This window comes from Muntiacus reevesi, chromosome 9, assembly GCF_963930625.1.
Source record: "Muntiacus reevesi chromosome 9, mMunRee1.1, whole genome shotgun sequence".
NCBI classification, from domain to species: Eukaryota; Metazoa; Chordata; class Mammalia; order Artiodactyla; family Cervidae; genus Muntiacus; species Muntiacus reevesi.
Window position 1 is genome coordinate 11,555,781 of NC_089257.1, and position 23,245 is coordinate 11,579,025.

The 23,245-nt window shown below is 40.5% G+C and overlaps 1 protein-coding gene and 2 pseudogenes across 1 annotated transcript; 1 reads left to right on the forward strand and 2 right to left on the reverse strand.

Annotated features, from left to right (window-relative positions):
- Positions 1-2,107: 2,107 nt before the first annotated feature.
- On the reverse strand, positions 2,108-3,013 carry LOC136175072 (olfactory receptor 4C16-like). The gene has a single exon (XM_065945387.1). It carries the CDS (start codon positions 3,011-3,013, stop codon positions 2,108-2,110), a length of 906 nt encoding a protein of 301 aa, XP_065801459.1.
- Positions 3,014-8,076: 5,063 nt separating this feature from the next.
- On the reverse strand, positions 8,077-10,140 carry LOC136175102 (TP53-binding protein 1 pseudogene; annotated as a pseudogene).
- A 5,407-nt stretch (positions 10,141-15,547) lies between these two features.
- On the forward strand, positions 15,548-16,477 carry LOC136174231 (olfactory receptor 4C6-like; annotated as a pseudogene).
- Positions 16,478-23,245: the final 6,768 nt, after the last annotated feature.

Consider the following 23,245-nt stretch of genomic DNA (forward strand, 5'->3'; position numbering starts at 1 on the left):
ACTTGAAAACTTCTTTAATGTGGGAAAGGAAATGGCCACTCAAGTCTAGGAAGCTCTGACAGTTCCTCCCAGACAGGATAAACTGTAGGAGAAACACACCAAAACAATATTAGTCAAAGTAATAAAAAGCAAATGCAAAGAACAAATATTAAAACTGAAAGGGAAAAGCAAAAAAAACAGTGTACAAGAAACCCCCCATAAGGCTATCAGCTGATTTTTCAACAGAAACTCTGCAGGACAGAAGGGAGTGATAGGATCTATTTAAAGTGATGAAAGAGAAAATTCTACAAACAACATTACTTTGCCCAGCAAGGATCTTAGATTTGACAGAGAAATCAAAAGCTTTACTGACAAGCAAAAGCTAAGAGAATTCTGCAACACCAAACTAGCTAGCATCTGTATCATAGCACAGATGACTTATTTGCTGTAGAAGATGTGATTAATAAAAACTGAAGGATTAGCCTTGAAATTTTCAGAATCTAAAAAAAAAAAAAAAAAAAAAAAAAAGATATGTACAGAAAGGGTCTAGAGTTCATTGCAGAATTCACAGGTTTCCATTTCCACACTGATATTTTTCTCAAGATAGAGAATATAAACTTCTGGGTACAATGAAAGTAAAACAAATTTTGTGCTCATAATAAAATTATTAACTTGTAAATAGAAATAGACGCTCCAAATAAACAAAAATACTCGTATTGAATTTTCTGTATGGATGAAAATGCAAATAAGAAATCAGACAAATTATAAAATTTCTTAATGACCATGTAATTAGAGACTTCAGTGATAATGAATGGTGAAAGATGATATCCATCTCCACTGGATACATTTAATTTTCATCCAAATAGCTTAGGCTTTCTTAAGATACTCTACTTCCTATATTGTTAAAAACTCACTTAAACCATTCATATATGTGGTATCGCTATGTTTCAAAGCCTAAATACCCTCCCCTGGGTTAGAATGCTCTTTATTCAATTAACTCTTATTTATAAATTCCCTACCATTGACTACATGTACACGTTTCTTTTTTTTTTCCATTTATTTTTATTAGTTGGGGGCTAATTACTTTACAATATTGTAGTGGTTTTTGCCATACATTGACATGAATCAGCCATGGATTTACATGTGTTTCCCGTCCTGAAACCCTCCCACCTCCCTCCCCATCCCATCCCTCTGGGTCTTCCCAGTGCACCAGATTTCTTTAAAGCTCACATAAATATATCTTCCTTAATTTGCAACTTCTATGCTATAATCATAATAAACTAATATTTAAACATACTATTATAATTGGTATGATTCAAGGGAAAACTTAATAGATCCCTCAAATTAGAAGGAATCATTTTAATAGCAAAAAGGTTTTAGTGTTGTTGTTGTTGTTTTTACAGAAAGAATGTTAATATGAGGAACACCAACAGTCAGAACCTCCCTTAGGAAAAAATACTACAAAAGGGTGAATTTTCTCATAATGTTCTGTCACTTTTGTAGAACAATTAGGCAAATATACAAAAAAAATTTTTAACTGTAACCCAAGAAAAAGAAGAGAGGTTTCCTAGATTAAATATTTTGTGTTTAAAAAAAATATTTTCTCTTTATAATATGTATGTACTATTATTATTTGAACCTGGTGATTTTTGCTGAGTTAGTAAGAACAACCAAGTTTGAAAGTCCATGATCAGACATTTGATCATAGTATCTAAGAAATAAAATCTTTGCGACAAAAATATGTCAGGCTGTAAATAAAAGCATAAAGTTTAATGTTAAACAGAAAAATCCGAAAGTCAACACAAGGGAGGAAAAGAGTAGATCAAAACCACAGTGATATTAGACAGACAAGAGAGGCAGAGACAGCAGTGAATAGCTAAGACCATGATCTTACATGACTGTGTGTACCTGATGCTGCCGCCTCTACAAATATTTGACTCAATGCTAACTAGCATGTGTGGTCACATTGCCTATTTTATTAAAAGAAGTAATCTTCACGCTCTGAGTTAGAGTTATATTAACTCCACAATAAGAGGATATTATTGTCTATGGGCTTCTTTAAGATCAATCCAAACTCTGAAGAAAACTTTGAAACTTCCATTCATCTTTTGTCATCTGAGACCACCTTCTAGCTCCATAACTTCCACATGGCATTTTTCACTTCTGCATTCCTCAGGGTATAAATCAGAGGGTTGATCAAAGGTGTTGCAAGTGTATAAAACACAGCTATCATCTTATCCATGGAGAAGGTGGTTGCAGGGCGAGTGTATATAAATATGCAAGGACCAAAGAACAAGATGACCACGATGATGTGGTAGATGCAGGTGGAGAGGGCTTTTTTCCTCCCTTCAGCACTGTGGTTTCTCAGAGAGTGCAAGATGATGGCATAGGATAACACCAGCATGAGGAAACTCACTGTGCAGATGGCCCCGCTGTTGGACACTAAGAGGAAGTTGGTTACATAGGTGTCTGCACAGGCAAGTTTCAACAAAGGCTGCAAGTCACAGAAGTAGTGATCAATTACATTGGGACCACAGAAAGGCAGACTCAAGACTAGAAAAATCTGAGCTGATGAATGCACGCAGGACCCCAACCAGGCCAGGGACATTAGCACACCACAGACTCGATGAGTCATGATGGTCGTGTAGTGTAGAGGCTTACAGATGGCCACATAGCGGTCAACAGCCATGAGGACAAGGATGAAGATCTCCAGGCAGCCAAAGAAATGGAATGTAAAGAATTGGATCATGCACTCACTGAAAGAGATAGTGGCATTCTTCAGAAGGGCATCAGCAATCATCCTAGGGGCTATGCATGTAGAGAAGCAGGCATCAGATAAGGATAAATGGAAAAGGAAGAAATACATTGGACTCCCAAGTGCCCTGCTGGTCTTGATGGTAACAATAATCAGAAAGTTCCCCAACAAGGTCCCCAAATAGAACATCAAGAAGGTGGCAAACACTATTTTCTTCCTAACAGGATCTTGTGTCAACCCAAGCAGAATAAACTCAGTCACATTATTATTCAGTTGCATGATTTCATCAGTGAGGGGAAGGTGTGAGTGTTAAATGCTTAATCTGCAAAAAATAGAAAATATTAATTTGTGATGTGATGTGTGATTTTTAGGAATATTTTAAGTGAGATAAATATTCTTCATCATGGACAGTTTAGTTGTGGTTTCTTAACAAGTCACCTCAACACTTGATTTGTAATGACAAATTCATGGGGTCATTATAAGTCCCACATAATATTATGAAAAGTAGACTTTTCTGTAGCACTCTTCAAATGCAACTGTTTGTTAATGTTACATGATTCTCATTAATTTTGCTCAATGAATATTAAGTTAAGAAATACAGTTCCATTTTATTAACTTAATTACTTTGCATGTTGATTTAATCGGGGTGGGGGTTGGAAACATGTTTGGAGAGTGTATCAGTTGGCATTTTGGATATATTTTACTGCTTATGGAAGTTCATAAGATAAATGTAAAAATTACAGCCCAGTCCCATCCCTTAAATATGTTTCCATATATCAATTATATGTCTCCATATATCAATATATATATTATATATATATGCTTGTTATACTTACTTAAAGAAATGTTTATTTTTATTAGTCTATAATATGATCCACTTCACTGTGCATTCCCTTCCACATGTGACAGCTTGAAAAGAGGAAGATAAAGCACTTTCAATTATAACGTCCTTATTTTGAAACAACTTTATGATATTCACTACTTGACATACACTAATGGAGAGAAGTGAATGTTCTTCAATGGTTGATAATATCACAAATATTTGCAATCCCTCTTTTCTTTTTTCTCATTTCTGGAAGCACCCTTCAAAACATGTGAAGTTCCAGAATTACTTGTAAATTACAAGGTGTGTTCACTCAATAGTTTATATGTTTAAGCTTTAAGAGCTTTGCTTAAGCATTTTAGAACTGAGGTCCTTTGAAGAGATATCAGCAGGTAGTTCTCTTCGGGTCTAATCATGGTTGTAATCCCCAGTATAATTTGGTTTATCTGGGTACCCGGAATCTCCACATTATTGTAATAGAACAAATATTCAGAAGAGAGAGAGGAACATATAATTTTAGTCAAGAGGAGCAGCAGATAGTCAGTAACTGCCTATATTCAAATTGCTTTCTGTCTTTGCAAAATCAATGATTATTCAACTTTGAAACGTCATTTCCTTCAATGAAAAGTTAGTATTTTTTCATGTGTGGAAAGAAATATTATCACTGACTTCACTTCAAAGAACAAAATCTTTCCTCTAGGTTTTTATTGTTAATATGATGCTGAAAAGAACACCATTTGCAAGGAAAAATATAAACTGACTGTGACAGATTTAAATATAATTTGGAAAACGTTCCCCACTGTATCCTTCCTCAGCCCCACCCGTACCTTCAGTGCATCATCGTGAAAGCTGTGAGCCACCAAAACACAAACTGATGAACCAAACAGACAATGATCCCTGTTTATTGCTTTTCTCCCCCTCAATAAATTTTCTTCTCCTCAAAGTAGTTGAATCACGTATTATCTTCCTGCAAATAAAAACCCCTGCTGTAAAATGTCAAAGTTATTTAATATTTCTGGTATTTTAGAAAATAGTCTCTTTAGACCGTGCAATCGTTGGCAAAGATCTTAAATGGTCAAGGAATTTTGGGATTTTGGTCAGTGCGATAAACTCATCCTTTCCTTATGCATTTGGATGAGTGATCCATCATGAAGGATTTGTACTTGAAAATATGGCCTGTGATTGTGGTCACTCTTTTGAATATACGGCTTTTATTTTGTATGTTATCAATCTCTTTAAATTGTCTATTTCTAGAACAATTTTTTTATACATTAGGACATACACTTGTAAGATAAATTAAGAATCATAAATACATGTGTGTGTGTTAGTCACTCAGTCATGGCTGACTCTTTGCAAGTCCATGGACGGGCGCCCCTGTCCATGGAATTTTCCAGCCAAGAATACTGCAGTGGGTTGTCATACCCTTCTCTGGAGGACCTTCCCAACCTAATGATCAAACCCGGGTTTCCTGCCTTGCAGGCAGATTCTTTACCATTTGAGCCACCAGGGAAACCCATAAATACACATGATTAATCATTAACTTGCAAATAATTGTGAGTTTTCATCAAATATTCACTCAATAGAGCATTCAGTAGTCTCCTTCCTTCCTTAATTGTAATTTTATTTCTAGTTATGCTGTCTTGAAATTCAGGACCCAACTGTCAAGAGCACCTATGGCTGATTCATGTTGAGGTTTGACAGAAAACAACACAATTTTGTAAAGCAATTATTCTTCAATTAAAAAAATAAGCTAATTAAAAAAAGAAAAATAATCTCTTCTGAAAGCCATCAGCAATCGCTTTGAGATGAAGGAAATTCTCCAGTTCTTTAAGAGTTTCTTTTACAGCTTATCTTATACTATCACATATTATACTTAAAATCAAAATTGTCTGAACTTCCTTTAGCTTCTTTCATAGATATAGAGTTTTTGAAGCCTTCAGGATTTTGCTGTCCCCAGATCCAAACCTAATGCCTTGCACAATGTACATGCTTAATAAGTATTTTTTTTTTAATTTTTTGTCATTTATTTTTATTACTTGGACACTAATTACTTTACAATAATGTAGTGGGTTTTGTCATACATTGACATGAATCAACCATGGATTTACATGTATTCCCCATCCCGATCCCCCCTCCCACTTCCCTCTCTACCCAATCCCTCTGAGTCTTCCCAGGGCACCAGGCCCGAGCACTTGTCTCATGCATCCAACCTTGGCTGGTGATCTGTTTCACTATAGATAATATACATGTTTCGATGCTGTTGTACATGCTTAAAAAGTGTTTATAAGCTGAACCTTCTTAGTTACTTCTTGTAATAATCATCTGATTGCTTTAGTACTATTCTGATTAAAAACACATTTACATTATTAATTTACTGTGGCCATCTGTATAGTATGTATGGTACGGTAAACAGATAAATGTGCCCCCAACTTAAATATTTGAAAAAACAAAATTGCATAAATTTTAAATAATTTAATCAGCTCCACAACCCGGAGTAAAACATATTGTACTCAGAACAGCACCACTTGGCCATGGAAGATTTTAGGACTTTGGCATGCCTAAGATAATCATTGTGAGTTTTCTACACTTTTTACATGAATCCTTGGCCCTTCAAGAATGCAAGGACAGCCTTGATACTCTTCTTATCCTTCTAGCATCAACGAGTATTTTTCTATACTTTTCTCCGTATGACCATATGTCGACTTTTCCCAGAAGTGTTGACATCTTAAATCAGATCCTCAAAGGTATCTGACACAAAAATGAATTGTAATAATCGAGAGACAAAACTGCACTGATAAAACAGCATTATCTTCTACTAACTACTGTACTTTAACTCTTCAAACAAGTTTGGCCAATTTTAGAACAGCTAAATTTCTCAAAACAGTAATAAAGGGATATTATGTTGAGCTGGGAGCTGAAAGAAAAATCACACAGAAAAGGTGATGAACAAAAGAGAGTGAAGCACGAGGTGTCATTTTGATCCTTCTACCTGACGGGGTTGTGTGTGCTTAATACTTTAGTCATGTCCAACTCTTTGCAACCCCTTGGACTGCAGCCCGCCAGCCTCCTCTGTCCACGGGATTCTCCAGACAGGAAATTGGAGTAAGTTGCCATGCCCTCCTCCAAGGGATCTTCCCAAACCAGGAATCGAACCTCGGTCTCCCACATTGCAGGCAGATTCTTTACCGTCTGAGCCCCCCAGAGAAGCCCTTCTACCTGACAAATCTGTTTTATTGCAGAAGCCACAGTGAAAACTTTGGTTTCCTTAGGACTCTCTAAAACTATACCACCCTCTCTGATTTGTTTCTCTTTCACTTCTATCTTTAGGAAAATCTCTATACTCATTTAATTTCTATGAAAAATGTACCTTTCTCTGTGGGAAGGTGAACAGATCTACCCAAGGTTCTTTATCCCTCAAAAGCCTAAATTAGAGAAAGATGGAAATTTCCCCCCACATATATGGCACATTACCCTTCACCTTCATTATGCAATTATTAACTTTCACTTTGTTATGTTTCCTCTGAATCTTCCATCAGGTGTAGTTATTCGTTGTTTCAAAATAAATCCAGATGCATATCAACTACAAGGTATATTCTTAAAATATCATTTTAGAAACATGCAAAGAGTAATACTTTTAATCTGTGATATACAGGATTCTATTTAAAGCTGTCTCTTGGATGTGGAGTGGCTGGCATTCTCCAAGAAGCTTATGTCACAGTCATTATCTGTATTAGTTTCTATTTCCTTCTTCAAGGGAAAAAGTCATATGGAAATATATTTTTTTAATTTGTTAAATTATTCTGCATGATGCCTTTCTCAGTGCAATCATGTAAGTAATCTCTCACTTACCTGTTAGAACCCTCTAAATTAGTGTCAAATCTTTCCATCCTTTTTTCAAAACAGACTTCTCATGGAATGCTGAGAAAAAATAAACTTTTCTGCATTCTAAAGGGAATATTTTAAGACATAATGACGTTAGGTATTAGCATTTAGTAGTATTCCCTAAAGTTTCCCTTCCTTTCTCATGACAAACATCCCCAATGTTGTAATATGTTTAGCTTTTGGTTTGTCCACTTAGCCAATAGAAAAATAAATTACCCTTCCTTATACTCAGGAACCAAGATGGAAAAGAGTTTGAAGGCATTAGGTGCCTTGGACTGACCAAAGTTACCAGAGAAAAAGAGGAAAATTCAAATGGATGGCAGGAAGAGTGACAGAGGAGAGGAAGAAAACAAGATTGACTTTAGTTAAAAAAAAAAAAAAAAAAAAACAGTGGATCACAAAAAAGCTACTCTGCTCCACCCAGTGCTCTAGGGTGCTCCTTTGTTCTTTTTACTTTTTTTTTTTTCTTTACTACAACCAAAGAGATTCAACATTTATTTTTTCATAAAAGCCCAGCAAATAAAACTATATACAAGATCCATGCAAGGAATCCAGTTACACACAAGACACATTTCAAACCTGGTAAAGACACAATCACCACAACAGCAGGGAATAAAACCGGTGAGACCAAGTATCCTTAGTGAGAAACATAACCGTGTTTATATTTTGGATGCTGCTTGAATCCAATTCTCTGCCCAACAACGAGGCACTGGGTCACCCACTCTTGTGCCACCACAGGCAGCTGCAATGCGTCAGCACACTTCCGCACAGAGGCTGGGCATGAGGGGTCCGTCACCACCACGGCAAACACCCCTAAAGCAATGTCTTTGTTATGGGCACGTGCATGGTGCTGCTTCACAGAGGCTGCCCCCACCCCAGTCATGAGGATCTCGGACCAGAGCTCCGGGAAATTCTGCTGTTGGTCTGATACCAAGGGTACCTTCAGATTCTGGAAAGGGTTTTCACGGGGGTGCCAATTCAGACTCCTTTGCCCCTCAAGGCTGCACCCAGCTGGCAGCAGGTAAGTGCGGTAATTCTGGAGCTGGCTGGCATGGCAGCTGTCATGGACGCAGACAGGAGCCACAGAAGGAATCCCAGGGGCACAGGAAGTACTTCCGGGTTCGACAGCGCTGACGCGCAGTTAGGGGACACTGGTGGGCTGTTACACTGGGCGTCACTGACCTCCTCAAGAATGTGGCCAGCTCCTGCTCGAAGCTGGCATTCTGTGTACTGCTTGTTGAAAGGAGGAGCTTGTACAAATTCCTCCTCTCCTCGCTGCTTCCTGTAGGACCATCTGGCAATTTGGAGCGGCTAGCCAGCTTGTCGCTTGCTGTGGCCATGGTGAGGAGAAAGGCGTGGCCAGAAACAAGGTCTTGTTGAGGGGCAGAGGCCCTCTCTGCTCTTCCAGGGCAGAGCTCACCGGGTTGTCGCCACTCTCAGGGGCTCACAAACTCTCCTGCCCCCGCCGCACCAGGCTTCTCAGCGGCGGATTTCCGGCCTCGCTTGGCAGGGGCCGCTCCTCTTCAGGGGTGACGAGCTTCCTTTGTCCCGAGGGCCCCCGCGGAGGCACGAGGGCTCTCCGGGACCTTTCGGGTAGGGGTGGCGCTGCTGCTGCTGGACGTGGTGGGGTGGCTGGGGAGTTGACATTACCTCGCCGTCCCCGTTTCCCGTCCACCACACTGTCCAAGCTGCCGCCTGCTGCCTTGGTGCGGGGCGTTCCCGCCTCCCATGGGCCCAGGCCACACCGCTCTCGCAGTCTGCTTCCTTGCTCCAAGGACAGCATGGCAGCCATCCGCTTGGACCACTTCCTTTGGCCTTCTTTCTCAAGGCTCTGACGCTCTCCAGACTCCTTCTGTGCCGTCTTACCATTCCTGCCCTGAGATACCCATCCTCCGAGAGGCGGGCACGTCCGTGTCCAGGGGGATGGGGCCACACAGCAGGATCTCTGCCCAACACGCCAGACTCGGGCCCATCATCAGAGAGCAGCTTACACTTCCCGGCTCCGACATCTGGTGTGACTTTTCCGGAGTAAAAATAGCCATTGGATGACCACTTGGCTACAACACGGAGCCCCACAAAGCTGTTCCCTGCAGAGGAGGCATCTAAGCCTTCTGAAGGGCCAGCAGCAGTCTGGAATGGAACCTCGGGAGAGTCGCGTGGACGCAAAGCACCAGCACCCGCGTCTGCCCGTCCGCTGGAGCCTGGCGCGCGAGGCCTGACACGGGTGAAGGATTTATCGTCTGGCGACGTGCTAGGTGAAATGCCCTCTATGCCCAGGGGGCCAGGCACAGCTGCCTCCCTGGTTCCAGTGGTCCGAGAAGGCGGGCGGCCCCTTGGCCTCGCCCACGAGGCGTGACTGGAGCCTTCGCTGCCTGTCTGATGCCAAGGCCCGCATCACCATGCCCCTCACACTCTGGCGTCCCTGTCTGACTGACCCTTTCTAGGACTCGGCTTCCCTGGGCCTCCTCGGGAGCTGGGCAAGGCACACTCGGCAGGCTCTGTCCCGCTGGTTTTCCCTTTGGGTTGAGCGGCCCCTCTCCCGGGGCTGCCGCTGCTGAGCATGGCGGACAGGCTCGGCCCGCCTGACGTGCGTGTGAGCTGGAGGCCTTGGAGGAGAAGGAGCTGGAGTCCCCCAGGTCACCTCAGGAGCCGCCGGTCTCTGAGGGGAGACTTCCGGTTCGCACTCCTGACTCTCTACCATCCGAGGGGGCCCCTCTGTTCTTATTCGCTATCCCTTGTAAACTACCTGTAGTTGCATCTAGGGAAGGCACCAGGGTGCTTGAAACAAGATTTTATTTTGTGTGCTAGAGCTTTCCTTCACCAAGAAACCACAGATTTGCAACAAGTAGTCTGAGGATTAAAATGTATACGAACAATGAGTAGAAATCTCATCTTTCTCTAATTCATTTCCATTTGTTTTTATAACTAATAAAGAGACACTTATTCAGGAAAACATCTCATTAAAATAATTTTTCTTCACTATTGAGAAAAGTCACTATCTTTTTTTTTCCTAATAGAATTACCCAAAAATGGAGACTGGGAACTCCTGCCTAATTTTACCATAATGGAGACAGCCTGGTTAAAAATGAAGTCAACAAAAAGGAAGCAGATCCAACCAAGAGAAGAGACCCATTTTTATAATAAATTTTCAGCTGTAGAATTCACCCATTTCCAAAAAATTTTACCATCTTTCATTTATTCATTTTATATTATTGCCTTTTTGTGCATGCATGCTTGCTCAGGTGTGTCTACTCAAACATGCCTGATTCTTTGCAGCCTCCGTGTACTGTAGCCTGCCACTCTTCTGTCCATAGAATTTTCCAAGCAAGAATACTGGAGTGGGTTGCCATTTCCTACTCCATACTGCTTTTTGGCATTCATGTAATAATAAAATAAATCCTATTAAACTTAGTGCCATCTCAAGAACTAAAATTTTACCCATAATTAAACATTTTAAACACTTTCCTATCTGCTGTCCACCTCTTCTTAAAAGTAACATTTTAATTTTGTCCTAAAAATAAAGCATTTTTATTTATATATATTTTCCCTGGCTTTGAATTTTACAGAACATAACATCCTATATGCAGACTTCTTGGAATTGCTTTTATTTTTTTATCCAGCCCTACTATATTTCATTTTGGTTGTAGAATTGGTTGTAAATTCATTTCCATGGCCTTATCACACTCCATTATGGGATTATTTCAAAATGTGTTTATTCAATATCCAGTCAATAGATATTTGACTACTATGAACAACAATTATGAACATAAAAATATGTTTCCTATGAGTGTAATTTATAGGTTTCAGGATGTGTCAGTATTAAGATTTACAAAATAATATTATAAATTTCAATAAGGAGTAAGGAGATGCAATCTAGTTATGTGCCAGAAAAGAAGACAAATAGAGTATTTGTGACCAGAGATGAAAACTTTCACAAGATTAGCAAAGAATTAAACAAAAGTATGTTCTCTTTTGTTGTTGTTGCCTCAATTAAGAACATGGATAAAATTATAATCCTCAAAACAACCTGAGTTCATAGCTTTCAATATCAATTTAAAAATGTCAATTCTTAACCTCTTTTTCCTTGTCATTTGTAAGACAATTTTTTCAACACTAACGTGGACCAGAGTCCTGTGAAGGAAAGAAAATTTCTTTGAGGCAGAAAGACTTATTCTTATTTATTAAATATCATTAAAATATGTGATCTATACAATTAGATTAGAGGTTTATGATGTCTCTATCAATATGGAAAATATTTATAAAAGTATTTCCATACTCCTGCATGCATACTTCGGTTAAAGACCACTTTTAGAATTTAGGAGAAGAGGCATTATAATGAAGGATCTTTACTAGAGTGTTGCATGATATCATAGTTCTTTGTTCAACTGAATATGGCCTGGATTCAAAACCCTAACCAAGTAGAATAATATATCCTGTTGTTTAAATGATGAGATGTATCATATTTACTTTCCCATCGACTTGTTAAACTGCTCTATAAATAGATTAACTTCCAGGACCTTGAGTCCTAAGTAAACCCAGTACCTGGTACTGTATAATGGCGAGCACGGTCTGCAAGGACTTTAACCTATGACAGATTCCTTACACTGAGTGAAGGACTCAAAAAGATATATTACCTTTATTCTATTACATAAATCAGAAATTCAACATGAGTCGGTGGGCGGGAGGTGAATAGGTGAAGTGTACAGGATCTTTAGGGCAGTGAAAACACTCTTTATGACACTATTGATATAATGATGGATGTATATCAAAAGTATATCATTATACTTTTCTCCAAATTCATGAAATATACAAAAAGAGGAGAGAACCCTAAGGTAAACTATGGACTTTGGGTTATTATGTATCAATGTAAATTCATCATTTGTTTGGAACAATCAAGTCTAGGAGAAGTTGATAATGGGAGTTCCTACATATGAGTACAGGTAGGGGTATATGAGAAACCTGTACATTCCTTTCAACTAAACTGTGAACCTAAAACTGCTCTAAAAAAAAAAAAAAAGCCTTTATTAAATTTAATCCAATGATTATACTCCCTGATGTAGAGACTTCTACATGAAAATGCCAGTTGTTTCTTTTGAGTGTAATTCCTTGGAGTCATGAGCTACATTGAGGCAAGGACTATGACGTATTCTTTAGTCCGCCTTACTTAGAGATGCGCTGGGGCTCCAGCTCCTGCCTTTGGCTCATGAAGCAGGTCAGGAAAAGTGCATTCTCTGAGGTTACGGCAAACCGCGGTCACTGCCCCCTTCCAATGCAGTCCCTCGGTGTCCATGAATGATGCAATGCTTTAATTATTCAGAACACTTGGTGCCAAAACTTTATCCACACTAATAGACACTTTGGTTTATCAACTCTCCAATAACAGCTTCTTTTAGCAACAGTGGTTTCTTGGAAAAAAGCTTTAGAGCTGAATTTTACTATCAAGCTACTGAAAATGGCTCCCGTAGCAGGCTGCAATTCCCCCAACATAATAAAAGGTTCTCTGAAGACGTTACATCAGTCACCTTGAATGGTGCTTCTGTCTCTAGTGCCCTGCGCAGTCAGGGATGGAGACCAAGGCCCCTTTCCTTTCTCCCCTTCTGTAAGTTCACGCCAACTCTCTGCTTTCACGCAGCGCATCTTCCCTAAGATCACTCTTCTCCCACTTCCTGTCACTCAGGGCATGGGCCCAGAGCCATCTTCACATTCAAGACATGGTGTCCCTTTGTGAAGTGTTCTTTGTCTACATACATGGCACCTAAGGGTGCCTCTTCAATGTGTAGCCAATTATTTCTCATATTTGAGTATCTTTCAAAAGATTGTTAAATAGCTACTTTGTGAAGTTCAGTTTCATGCTTGGTCTTCAGTCAAAATTATTTATCACCTTAGAATTCAGCATTTGAAAGGTAGAAGAGCTAAATGCCTACATTAGTGTCATTTGTGACCTCTCTGCCCCTCTGGGACATGACAGCATAATTTACTGCCACGTACAATCCTCATAATGATGTGTCCACAACCCAGTCGCAGGATTCAGATTTATTGTTATAAACACATATGTGTGCTCAGTCTGTCAGGCATGTCCGACTCTTTGCCCCCATGGACTCCAGTCCTCCAGACTCCTCTGTCCATGGAATTCTTCAGGCAAAAATCCTAGAGTGAGCTGCCACGTTCTACCTCAGGGGTCCTCCGGACCCAGGGATCACAACCAGGTCTCTTGTCTCCTTCATAAGCAGGCAGATTCTTTATCACTGTGCTCCCAGGAAGCCCTAAGAGAACATTTACTCTCAATATTGGTGAATATTTTAGGTGTGACTCGGAGACAATATCTCCTTATTCATTTCATTTTTTTGTCACTTCAGGTTCTTGCTGCAAATTAATTAACAAAATTACTCAATAGAACTTTCACAGTTCTGTGATATTTAATTGGGTGTGTGTGCATACACACACACACACAGAGAGAAAATCCTCTAAAATATATGACATTTATCTCTAAAAAATTACTTTTTGTTTGATTTGGAGATTTTTATATAATGATGATCATTGGAAGGGGTGTCTGTGAATTCTTCTAATGAGATATTGGAAAATAGCTACCAGAATTGGGCAGGAAAAGAAGAAAGAAAACTTAGGATATAGGATAGATCAGGTTAAAAATGCATGGCCTTTAACAGGGAAGGATAATAAGTTCTTCTTGGAACGAACTGAGCATGGCAGATGCTCTCGGTACAACATCTGGTGCCTACAAACATTTCGAGAATGATCTTTCTGCATTGTTTCTCACCAGGGCATTCTGTAACAGAAATTGGCCTGGTGTTCACACTACTGGAATGTGACTGAAGAACTGACAGCTGCCAAAATTTCCATTCTTGCTGTGTGGTGTTGGAGAGGGATGTTGGCCCATCTGAGAATGTAGGGAGAATACTGTAACATCAGTGGTGTGTGGTAAAGGTAACTCAACTTGGGTGATCATCTGAACCAGAACTGAGGAACATTTTGTGGTGACCCAGCCTTCTGGGAACATGTGATGAGAACTCCTTCCCCCAACGGGGTCATAAAAATCCATAGTGAAGTGTGCCCTCAGATTAGAGTGGCTTTTGATTAGATTTGAAGTCTTCCGGAGTTGACTTTTGGTCATTTTGATGTTATCCCCAGCAAACTCTAACCTCAGGGCCTGCAAGTTCAACATATTTTGGTATTTCTAAAATTAGTCTAAAAACTAATTATTGAATGTCACTATTGTATTCTAGAATCCTTAACTCCACTTAGGGAACAGAGAAAACTGAAAGGAATGACTAGGACTGACTCAGGTTTGAGTGGATTATATTGTGACCTGGGTCTTTGCTAGATCGTCATGTTTTGTGATCTTCATTAATGAGCAATATATTATTCAGAAATTATAGTTTTAGATGTATTCCATTAACTTAATATTTATATGTAAGGCACTGAATTACTGAAGAATCATCATAACATTTGAGAAGAGCACAGAAAGAAGAAGCTACTTCATATTTATTTGAAGATAAAGCAGGGTTGTATGGTATATTGTAATATACTTAGTACCATGATTGGTAAATGATAAAATCACAATGCAATGACCAGAGGAGAAATATTGATGTTTGAGGGCACTGATTCTGGAGTCAGAAAATATGGTCCACATTCTGGCTTCACCGTTCACTTGCTGTACAACCTTGGCTATGTTGCCTCAAGTGTGTGAGAATCAGTTCTCTGATTTGTAAAATAGAGTCAGTTATGGCATTATTCTAGTGCCTGGAGAAGGTAGGTGTGGACAATGAATAATAAGAGTAAAAGGGAGAAATGTATTTCACATGGATACACCGTTTAAAAAGAGAAGATAAAAAAAAGCCTAAGGAGAACATAATATTAATGAAGTAGCTCTCTTTTAAGCTCTTTATTTAGCAGGTTATTAAGAGCCAAATGCTGGAGAATGAATAAATGAAAAAAAAAAAGACACAAAAAACACAACAGAAAAACAAAAAACCCATAAGTTCCCTGAGATCCCAGAAATACTAGAAGTCAAATAATCACTAGTTATAAATCAAGAGCTGCTTTTTCAGGTCTTCTAACTCTTAGCTGGAGCTCGTATCAGCAGCTGACACATGGGAAATCAAAGCAATGTGACGGAATTCCTTCTTTGGGGCATTACGCGGTACCCAGAGCTGCAGAAAATACCCTCTGTCGTGTTTCTAATCATGTCTGTATCCACCGTTTTGGGAAACCTCCTCATTGTGGTAACCATGGTTACGAGTCAGCGTCTGAGGTCACCCATGTATCTTTTCCTTACCTCCTTGTCCGTCATGGATGTCACCTACTCTTCCGTCATTGCCCCCAAGTTGACTGTGGACTCCCTCTCTTACAGCACTGCCATCTCCCTGGAAGGCCGCATGGCCCAGCTCTTCGCTGAGCACTTCATCTGTGGAGTGGGCATCCTCCTCCTCACCGTGGTGGCCTGTGGCCGCTCCGTAGCCATCTGTAAGCCTCTTCACCATGTGCCCATCATGAGGCCTCGGATGTGCTGCCTGTTGCTGGGAGGGGCCTGGGTGGGGGATTTTTCTGTGCCGCAGTGCAGCTTCTCTTCATGTGTCAAATACCCTTCTGTGGTCCCAATACAATAGACCACTTTATATGTGATTTCTTCCCACTGTTGAAACTGGCCTGCATAGACACCCCCATTCCGGGCCTCTTAGTCATCCTCAACACCCGGATGATGTGTGTGGCCATCTTCTTCATCCTCATCACTTCCTATGTGGTCACCCTCTGCCCCCTGAAGTCCTGCAGGTCTGAAGGGCGGCATAAAGCCCTCTCCACCTGTGGCTCCCACCTCACTGTGGTCATCACGTTCTTTGTGCCTTCTATTGTTTCTGTATGTTAGACCTGTGGCCACCTACCCCATGGACAAGGTGATGGCCGAGTCTGATTCCATCATCACACCCATGTTAAATCCCTTGATCTACACCCCAAGGATTATGGAGGTGAAAAGTGCCATGAGAAAACTGTGGTTGAAACTGGGGAGTTTGGTTGGCAAGTGACTGTCATGCTCAGAATATCATGTGTTTCCATTAAAGAGAACTCTGTTCTTTCAGAAATGTGGGGGAAATTATTAGTTGGAGGCTAATTACTTTACAATATAGTAGTCGGTTTTGTCATACATTGACATGAATCAGCCATGGATCCACATGTGTTCCCCATCCCGATCCCCCTCCCACCTCCATCCCATCCCTCTGGGTCTTCCCAGTGCACCAGCCTTGAGCACTTGTCTTATGCATCCAACAAGACTTCAACTGAACAAAATATTTTTGCAATCAATCAATGATGTGTGTATAAGTAACTCATTGCTTTTTATGGCTGAGAAAGATTTAATTTTATATTTTTATTCCAACTTATCTTTCTCTTTGGGGCTTCCCAGGTGCCTCAGACAGTAAAGCGTCTGCCTGCAACGGGGGAGACGCAGGTTCCATCTCTTGGTTGGGACGATTCCCTGTCGAAAGAAATGGCAACCCACTCCAGCACTCTTGCCTGGAAAATTCCATGGACGGAGGAGCCTGGAAGACTACAGTCCATGGGGTCACAAAGAGTCGGACATTACTGGGTGATTTTCTTTCTTTCTATCCTTCTCTTTATTAATGTATATTTGGATTATTGCAGTCTCTTATCTATTATCTACCAAGCAGTTGTGAACATAATAGTACAAAGCTTTGGAAAACATACTATTTCTCCAGGATATTTGGCTAAAAATAAAATTGTTGGAATATATGCTAAGTGTGTGTTTACTTTATGCTAACCATCTAGAACATTATCCAAAGTGGATGTGCCATTTTACACTCCCATCAAAAATTAAAACTGAATTCATAGCAGACATTTTCTGACCACACACTGCTACTCACCTGGTTCAAATTATCATAGTCTCTTTTCGAGATTATTGCGGCATCCCCCACAACATCCCTGTGTCTATTCTTAATGCTCAAAAGGCATTCAGAGTTATCTTGTCAAGTGATGTCATACCATGCCACTAAACAAGAGGCAGTGTGTTCATTAATGATATCTGTATAGCTTCCTAGGGTAAACTGAAGAGGACTTGTGGGTATTAAGATGTAGATTAATAAATATGCACATATAGAATAAATTAAATAAAAATTCAAGTAAAATATTTTAAATATGGTAAAGAGAATTTGCGCTTGCTGCTGACTACTTAGTCACTAAACTGTGCCTGACTCTTTGTGACCCCGTGGACTGTGGCCCACCAGGCTCCTCTGTCCGTGGGATTTCCCAGGTGAGAATACCAGAGCAGGTTGTCTTCTGCAGGGGATCTTCCCCACTAAGGGATTAAACCTGTGTCTCCTGCTTGACAGACTGATTTTTTACCACTGAACCTCCTGGGTAAATAAACTTTTAAACAGGCAACTTTTAGAAAAGCTTTAAGTTCACAGAAAACTGTGCAATAAATACTGACAGTTCACAAATACCCATTCCGTATCCCTCTCAATTTCCCAGTTTTCTGACATCTTGCATTTGTGTGGTATATTTGCTAAAACTGAAGACAAAAATTGATACATGCTTAATAAAGGACATAATTTTCAATTTTGTTATGTAGTTTTATGAGTTTTGACACAGCGCATTGTATCATTTATCCACCATCACAATATTAAACATAATTATTTCCCTTCCCTAAAACTGGTCTGGGCTCTACTATTCACTCCATTATTCTCCTTTGGAATTCCTAGAAACCACTATATATTTCTGCTTCCAAAGTGTTTTCCTTTTCAAGAGAGGAAATTCATAATTCACATATATGGTAGAAATAATTCTCTCTCAAGTTTAAATAATTTTTGGTTGTCCCATGCATTGCTAAAATCTACTAATATTTTGAAATTCACTAATATATGCTTTTGAACTGCAGTGGTGGAGAAGACTCTTGAAAGTCCCTTGGATTGCAAGGAGATCCAACCAGTCCATCCTCAAGTAAATCAGTCCTGAACATTCATTGGAAGGACTAATGCTGAAGCTGAAACTCCAATACTCTGGCCACATGATGGGAAGAGCTGAATCATTTGGAAAGATCCTGATGCTGGGAACAATTAAGAGCAGGAGGAGAAGGGGACAACAGAGGATGAGATGGTTAGAGGGCATCACTGACTCAGTGCTCAGCTCAACAGAATCTTGTGTACCTCTTGGTGGAAGCATTTCTCTCTTTGTAACTAAAGCCTCTAAGCAAACAGAACATAAGTTAATAGGAACAGGAAGCACAAATTTTGCTAATAGTTAACTGCAGTGAATAGTAGAGACTGTTACTTCCATTTCAACCTTTGTGATTTGGGAAGCAAGGAGTTTCATGTTTTTCCCCATTCAAGCAAGTGTGTTTATATAACTCTTCCTCAAATTTTCTTGTCACCAATTTTGCAACTATACCCCTCACCCCCACAAGCCTCTGACCACTCAGACAAATCATAGACCAAAACTATGAATGAGTATATGTTGTACATTTGTACATTTCTCCTTCCAAGTAAAGTAATCAACTAGATGCACCACTTGAATGCCCCCATTGTGACGGTTTCCCTACACTACTGAGCTTCAGGCATTTTCAGGATGAGGTTGCCTTTCTGCAGCTTCCAATTTTGGAGATTATTTCAGAACTATCCCTTTAGAAGTCTGAAGTCTTACACCTCAGTCAGTTGACCCCATGAATCCATAGATGCAGGCAGGGGGAGAGAAGGGAATGCAGTGGGAGTGGGGTCCATGAGCATTTTTGTCACTTTTCTCTGGAACTTTGCCTTCCGGTCCTACTTGGGCCAGATCATGTATGTATCACTTCATTTGATGATGGAGTACTGCTGTGCACACCCCACTTTATGACTTTGATGGGTTAGATGATAGATACCAAGTGCATGACAGAAATTTAGGTTGCATAGTGACTTGGTGGCCCTTGATGAAGCATTCAGTTTCCTTTAAGAACCACTAGCAGGCTACAGAGCTTTTTCATAAAAAGGGGAGTGATTATCTTTCGAGGATGACAAGAATTTTTTCCCCATATCTTAAGTGTCTCACTGAAATTCACATATGGAGGGCAGACATTTCCAACATTCTTATCTGCCACTGACACATCAAGAATCATAGATCTACTGGATCACTTGTCCTAAGTGGAAGAGAAGCTTATGGAATGCCCCAAACTTTTGCAGAATCTTTTCTATTTCTGGCACCCACTTCAAGCTAACAGTATTATGAATAATTTATAAATCAGCCAGATTAATACTCCAAAATGAAAGATATGTTGACTCTCAAATCCAATGAGGCCCTAGGGACACTATGCACCATCTTTGGTTATAGGAAAAGCCTGATGGAACAAATGATCCTTCAGAATCTTAAAAGGATAGCTTGATACGCCCCATGCTACTGGGCCCCTAGAAATTTCACTGAGCTTGAGTCTCCTAATTTTAGCTGAACTTGTATTACCCTGTAACACAGGAAATATTTTACCAAACCTCTAAAGCAATTTCTATCGAGTTCTGCCCCAAGGCCACAGAAGCAGAGCCCAGAACTGAGGTCACCTCCGAAGCTGGCTGAGCCCCATTGTAACTGTTGCTGAAAACCCCATTGATCATCACCAGCAGGCTTCCTAACCTCAGATTAGACCAAAATGCCCACCCCAATAGTCACCCTATAACACCCAAACCAATCACCTAATGCCAACTTTTCAGCAGGAATTTGCTTTGCCTGGAGGCTGTAAAAACTGGCTACTAACCCATGAAAACTCTTGACTTTCCCTGGTCTGTCAGGAGATTGGCCCACTGCATTTGCAGTGCCTTCCTCTCTGCTTCATGCTCTTAACAAACTCACTCCCTTCTGAAATGATATGTGTCTAGAAATTCTTTTCCAACCTGTGTTCCGATTACCTCAGCAGTTACTCCTTCTTGATCAGTAGGTCCAATCAGCATGATGTCATCAGTACAATGAATCAATGTGATACCTTGCAGAATATGACACCCAAGATCCCTATAAACGATATTATAACACAATTCTGGTGAGAGCTGATGCATTCCTGATGTAGGACCATGGAGGGTTACTGCTGGCCTTTCAAGCTGAAATCTAAATGTTTCTGGTAGTTCTTATTGACAGAGACATAAAAGCAGAAGCTTAGCTACATACTAGGTACCAGCAGTTCTGATAATTTACTCTTGGGGTGAAACTGCATCTGATACAGAAGCTGGTTAACCTCAGAATTACCCACTCACTCTCCAAGATCCATCTGTCTTTGGCAACCAGAAAAATGAGAGAGTTGAAATTGTATATTGTGGGAATCACCACCCTTGCATCTTGCAAGGTTTGACATTGTCAATAATCTCTACAATTCCTCCAGATGTGTGAATTAGATTTGATTTACTGTTTTCCTAGGTAGGACAGTACCAGTGTCTTACACTTGGCTTTTCCTGACATAATGTCTCTTACTTGACAGGTTAGCCAAACAATTCTGTCAGTTGCTAAGAATATCTATTCCAATTACGCATTCTGGAGTTGAGGAAATAACCACGGCATGGGTTCCATGATCACTGGGCCCACTGTAAACAGACCTGAGCTAAAATTCCATTGATCGCCAGACCTCCATATACTCTTACTCTGATTGAGGGACTACAGTATTGCTTTGGATCTCTAGGAATAAGTTTCAGGTCAAAGCCAGTGTTCTGAAAGATCTGATTATTTGCTTTTCCACAGTGCATAGTTAACCTGATAAAAGGCTGGAGGTTCAAATCTGAGGGAAAGATACGTTATAAAATTTTAGCAAGGTACCAAAGTCGTCCTTCAAAGGTACTGAATCCCCCATTTTGTTCATAGCATTCTGAATGTAAACTGGCTCAAGTCTGGGAATTGATTTTGATGACATGAATTTCTCTTTTAATGATTTGAGCTAGATATTTCTTTATGTAATCTAGAACTTTTCTGCTGACACAGTTCAACTGAGAACTGAGAAAACGTCCTCTGTGTTTCACTCTAGGAACACCATGATCAGCTGGACAAGACTGTTAGTCCTCTTCTGCTGACTATTCTGATTGTCATTTTGACTCTATATTTTGCTTTGCTTCAAAGGTTCCTTTAAAGATTTCAAGATGTAGTCCACAGATTTGTAGCAAACACCACTTTATCAAGTCTTTAAGCTGGTACCATTCAAGGATCAAAGTGAAAGGAAGGAAGTGAATTTGAAATAGCACATAGTAGATGAATTGCAACAGTGATGGGTAAAGCACCTTCATCTGGCTCTAGCAGCTGTTAAGTCCAGTAATCTGCATGCCTGAGTCCCAGAGAGACCGCCATCCATGCATCCATGCATGGATGAGTCTGGGAGCCCACCATTTTATATTTTACAAAGTTCTTTGGTCACAAAGGAGTTTGAAGAGTTTGTGCAGGAGAGAAGTGGAAAACGACCTGGTCCCCCCCAATTGGCCAGTCAAAGGAGGAAAACAGGGTATTCCCCAAACCCTTACTGTTCCTTATCTTTGTCTACTTTTCAAGTTTTCCCCCTTTCTTGGTTAATGTTTTCATGATGTTCCCATTCTTCACTGTGTTTTAAGGACATAAGTTGTTTAAGTACAAGTAAAGTTTAAGTACACAAGTTGTCTGGGGAGAAGCGATGAACACAGCACATCAGGTCAGCGTCTGGTGCAGGCATCATCACAACAGCCACCGAATGGGCAGTAACACTGAGTTACTAACAATAGCACTACCCTCTACTGCCCAGTAGAGTAACTAAGCCCTCCTTGCCTTTGGGGTTGAGTGCCACTACTTGGCTCCTGTTGCCCAGGATCAAATCACTCGTAACACATTCAAATTTGTAAACCAGAAACCAGAGGGCTGGCATATAGAAAGAGCCATGTCAGAGCTTCTCAAGGATGCCAAACTCCCGCTTTCAAATTTATCTTTCACGGCTGTGATGACAGCTTTGTGCTCTGTACCTTCCCAGGGAGGTTGAGTGGATCTTCAGTAATGAACTTGCTTATGTTACAGTCTATTCCTGTTGATTAACCAGGAATTAACTAATCCTCTGTATTAAACCAGAGCAGTTTGAGTATTTCCAGGCTGCTCACTGTGGGTTACCATTTGATTCATATCTTAGACACCAAAAGAAAGCCTGTGAAAGCCTGTCTGACCTCCTCCAGGTGCTACACTAAATGCAGGATCTCTGCTTAGTGCAGGCTTCCCTGGTGGCTGAGTCAGCAAAGAATCTGCCTGCAATTCAAGAGATGGTCTGCAGTGCAGAAGACTTGGGTTCCATCCCTGAGAGGGGAAGGTCCCCTGAAGAAGGAAATGGCAACCCACTCCAGTATTCTTGCCTGGGAAATCCCACTGACAGAGGAGCCTACTGGTCTACAGTTCATGGGGTCACAAATAGTCGGACACAACTCAGAGACTCAACTATCACCACTGCTTAGTGAGTCCATATCAGTGAACCAGGCTGATCAAAGCTAGTGACTTTCTACTTTTATCCATTCCCTCATACATTTCCTGGATTTATGATACAAATTATTAGAGCCTTCCCTACTTACCCCAGCTGTAATATTGAATAAAAATCCTGGTGTGCAATGCTACATGCTGCTGTATATTTTATGTGAGTTTTTCATCTTCCCTTATATTTACACCGATTTATTCAGTATCTGCTGGGAGAGACTGAAGGTGAGAGGAGAAGGGGATGACAGAGGATGAGATGGCTGGATGGCATCAACAACTTCATGGACATGAGTTTGAGTAACTCCGGGAGTTGGTGATGGACAGGGAGGCCTGGCGGGCTGCATTCCTTGGGGTCACAAAAGTCA

What these genes read in the sequence shown, in the direction of transcription:
- LOC136175072 (XM_065945387.1), bottom strand. Translation starts at nt 3,013, where the DNA reads ATGCAACTGAATAATAATGTGACTGAGTTTATTCTGCTTGGGTTGACA.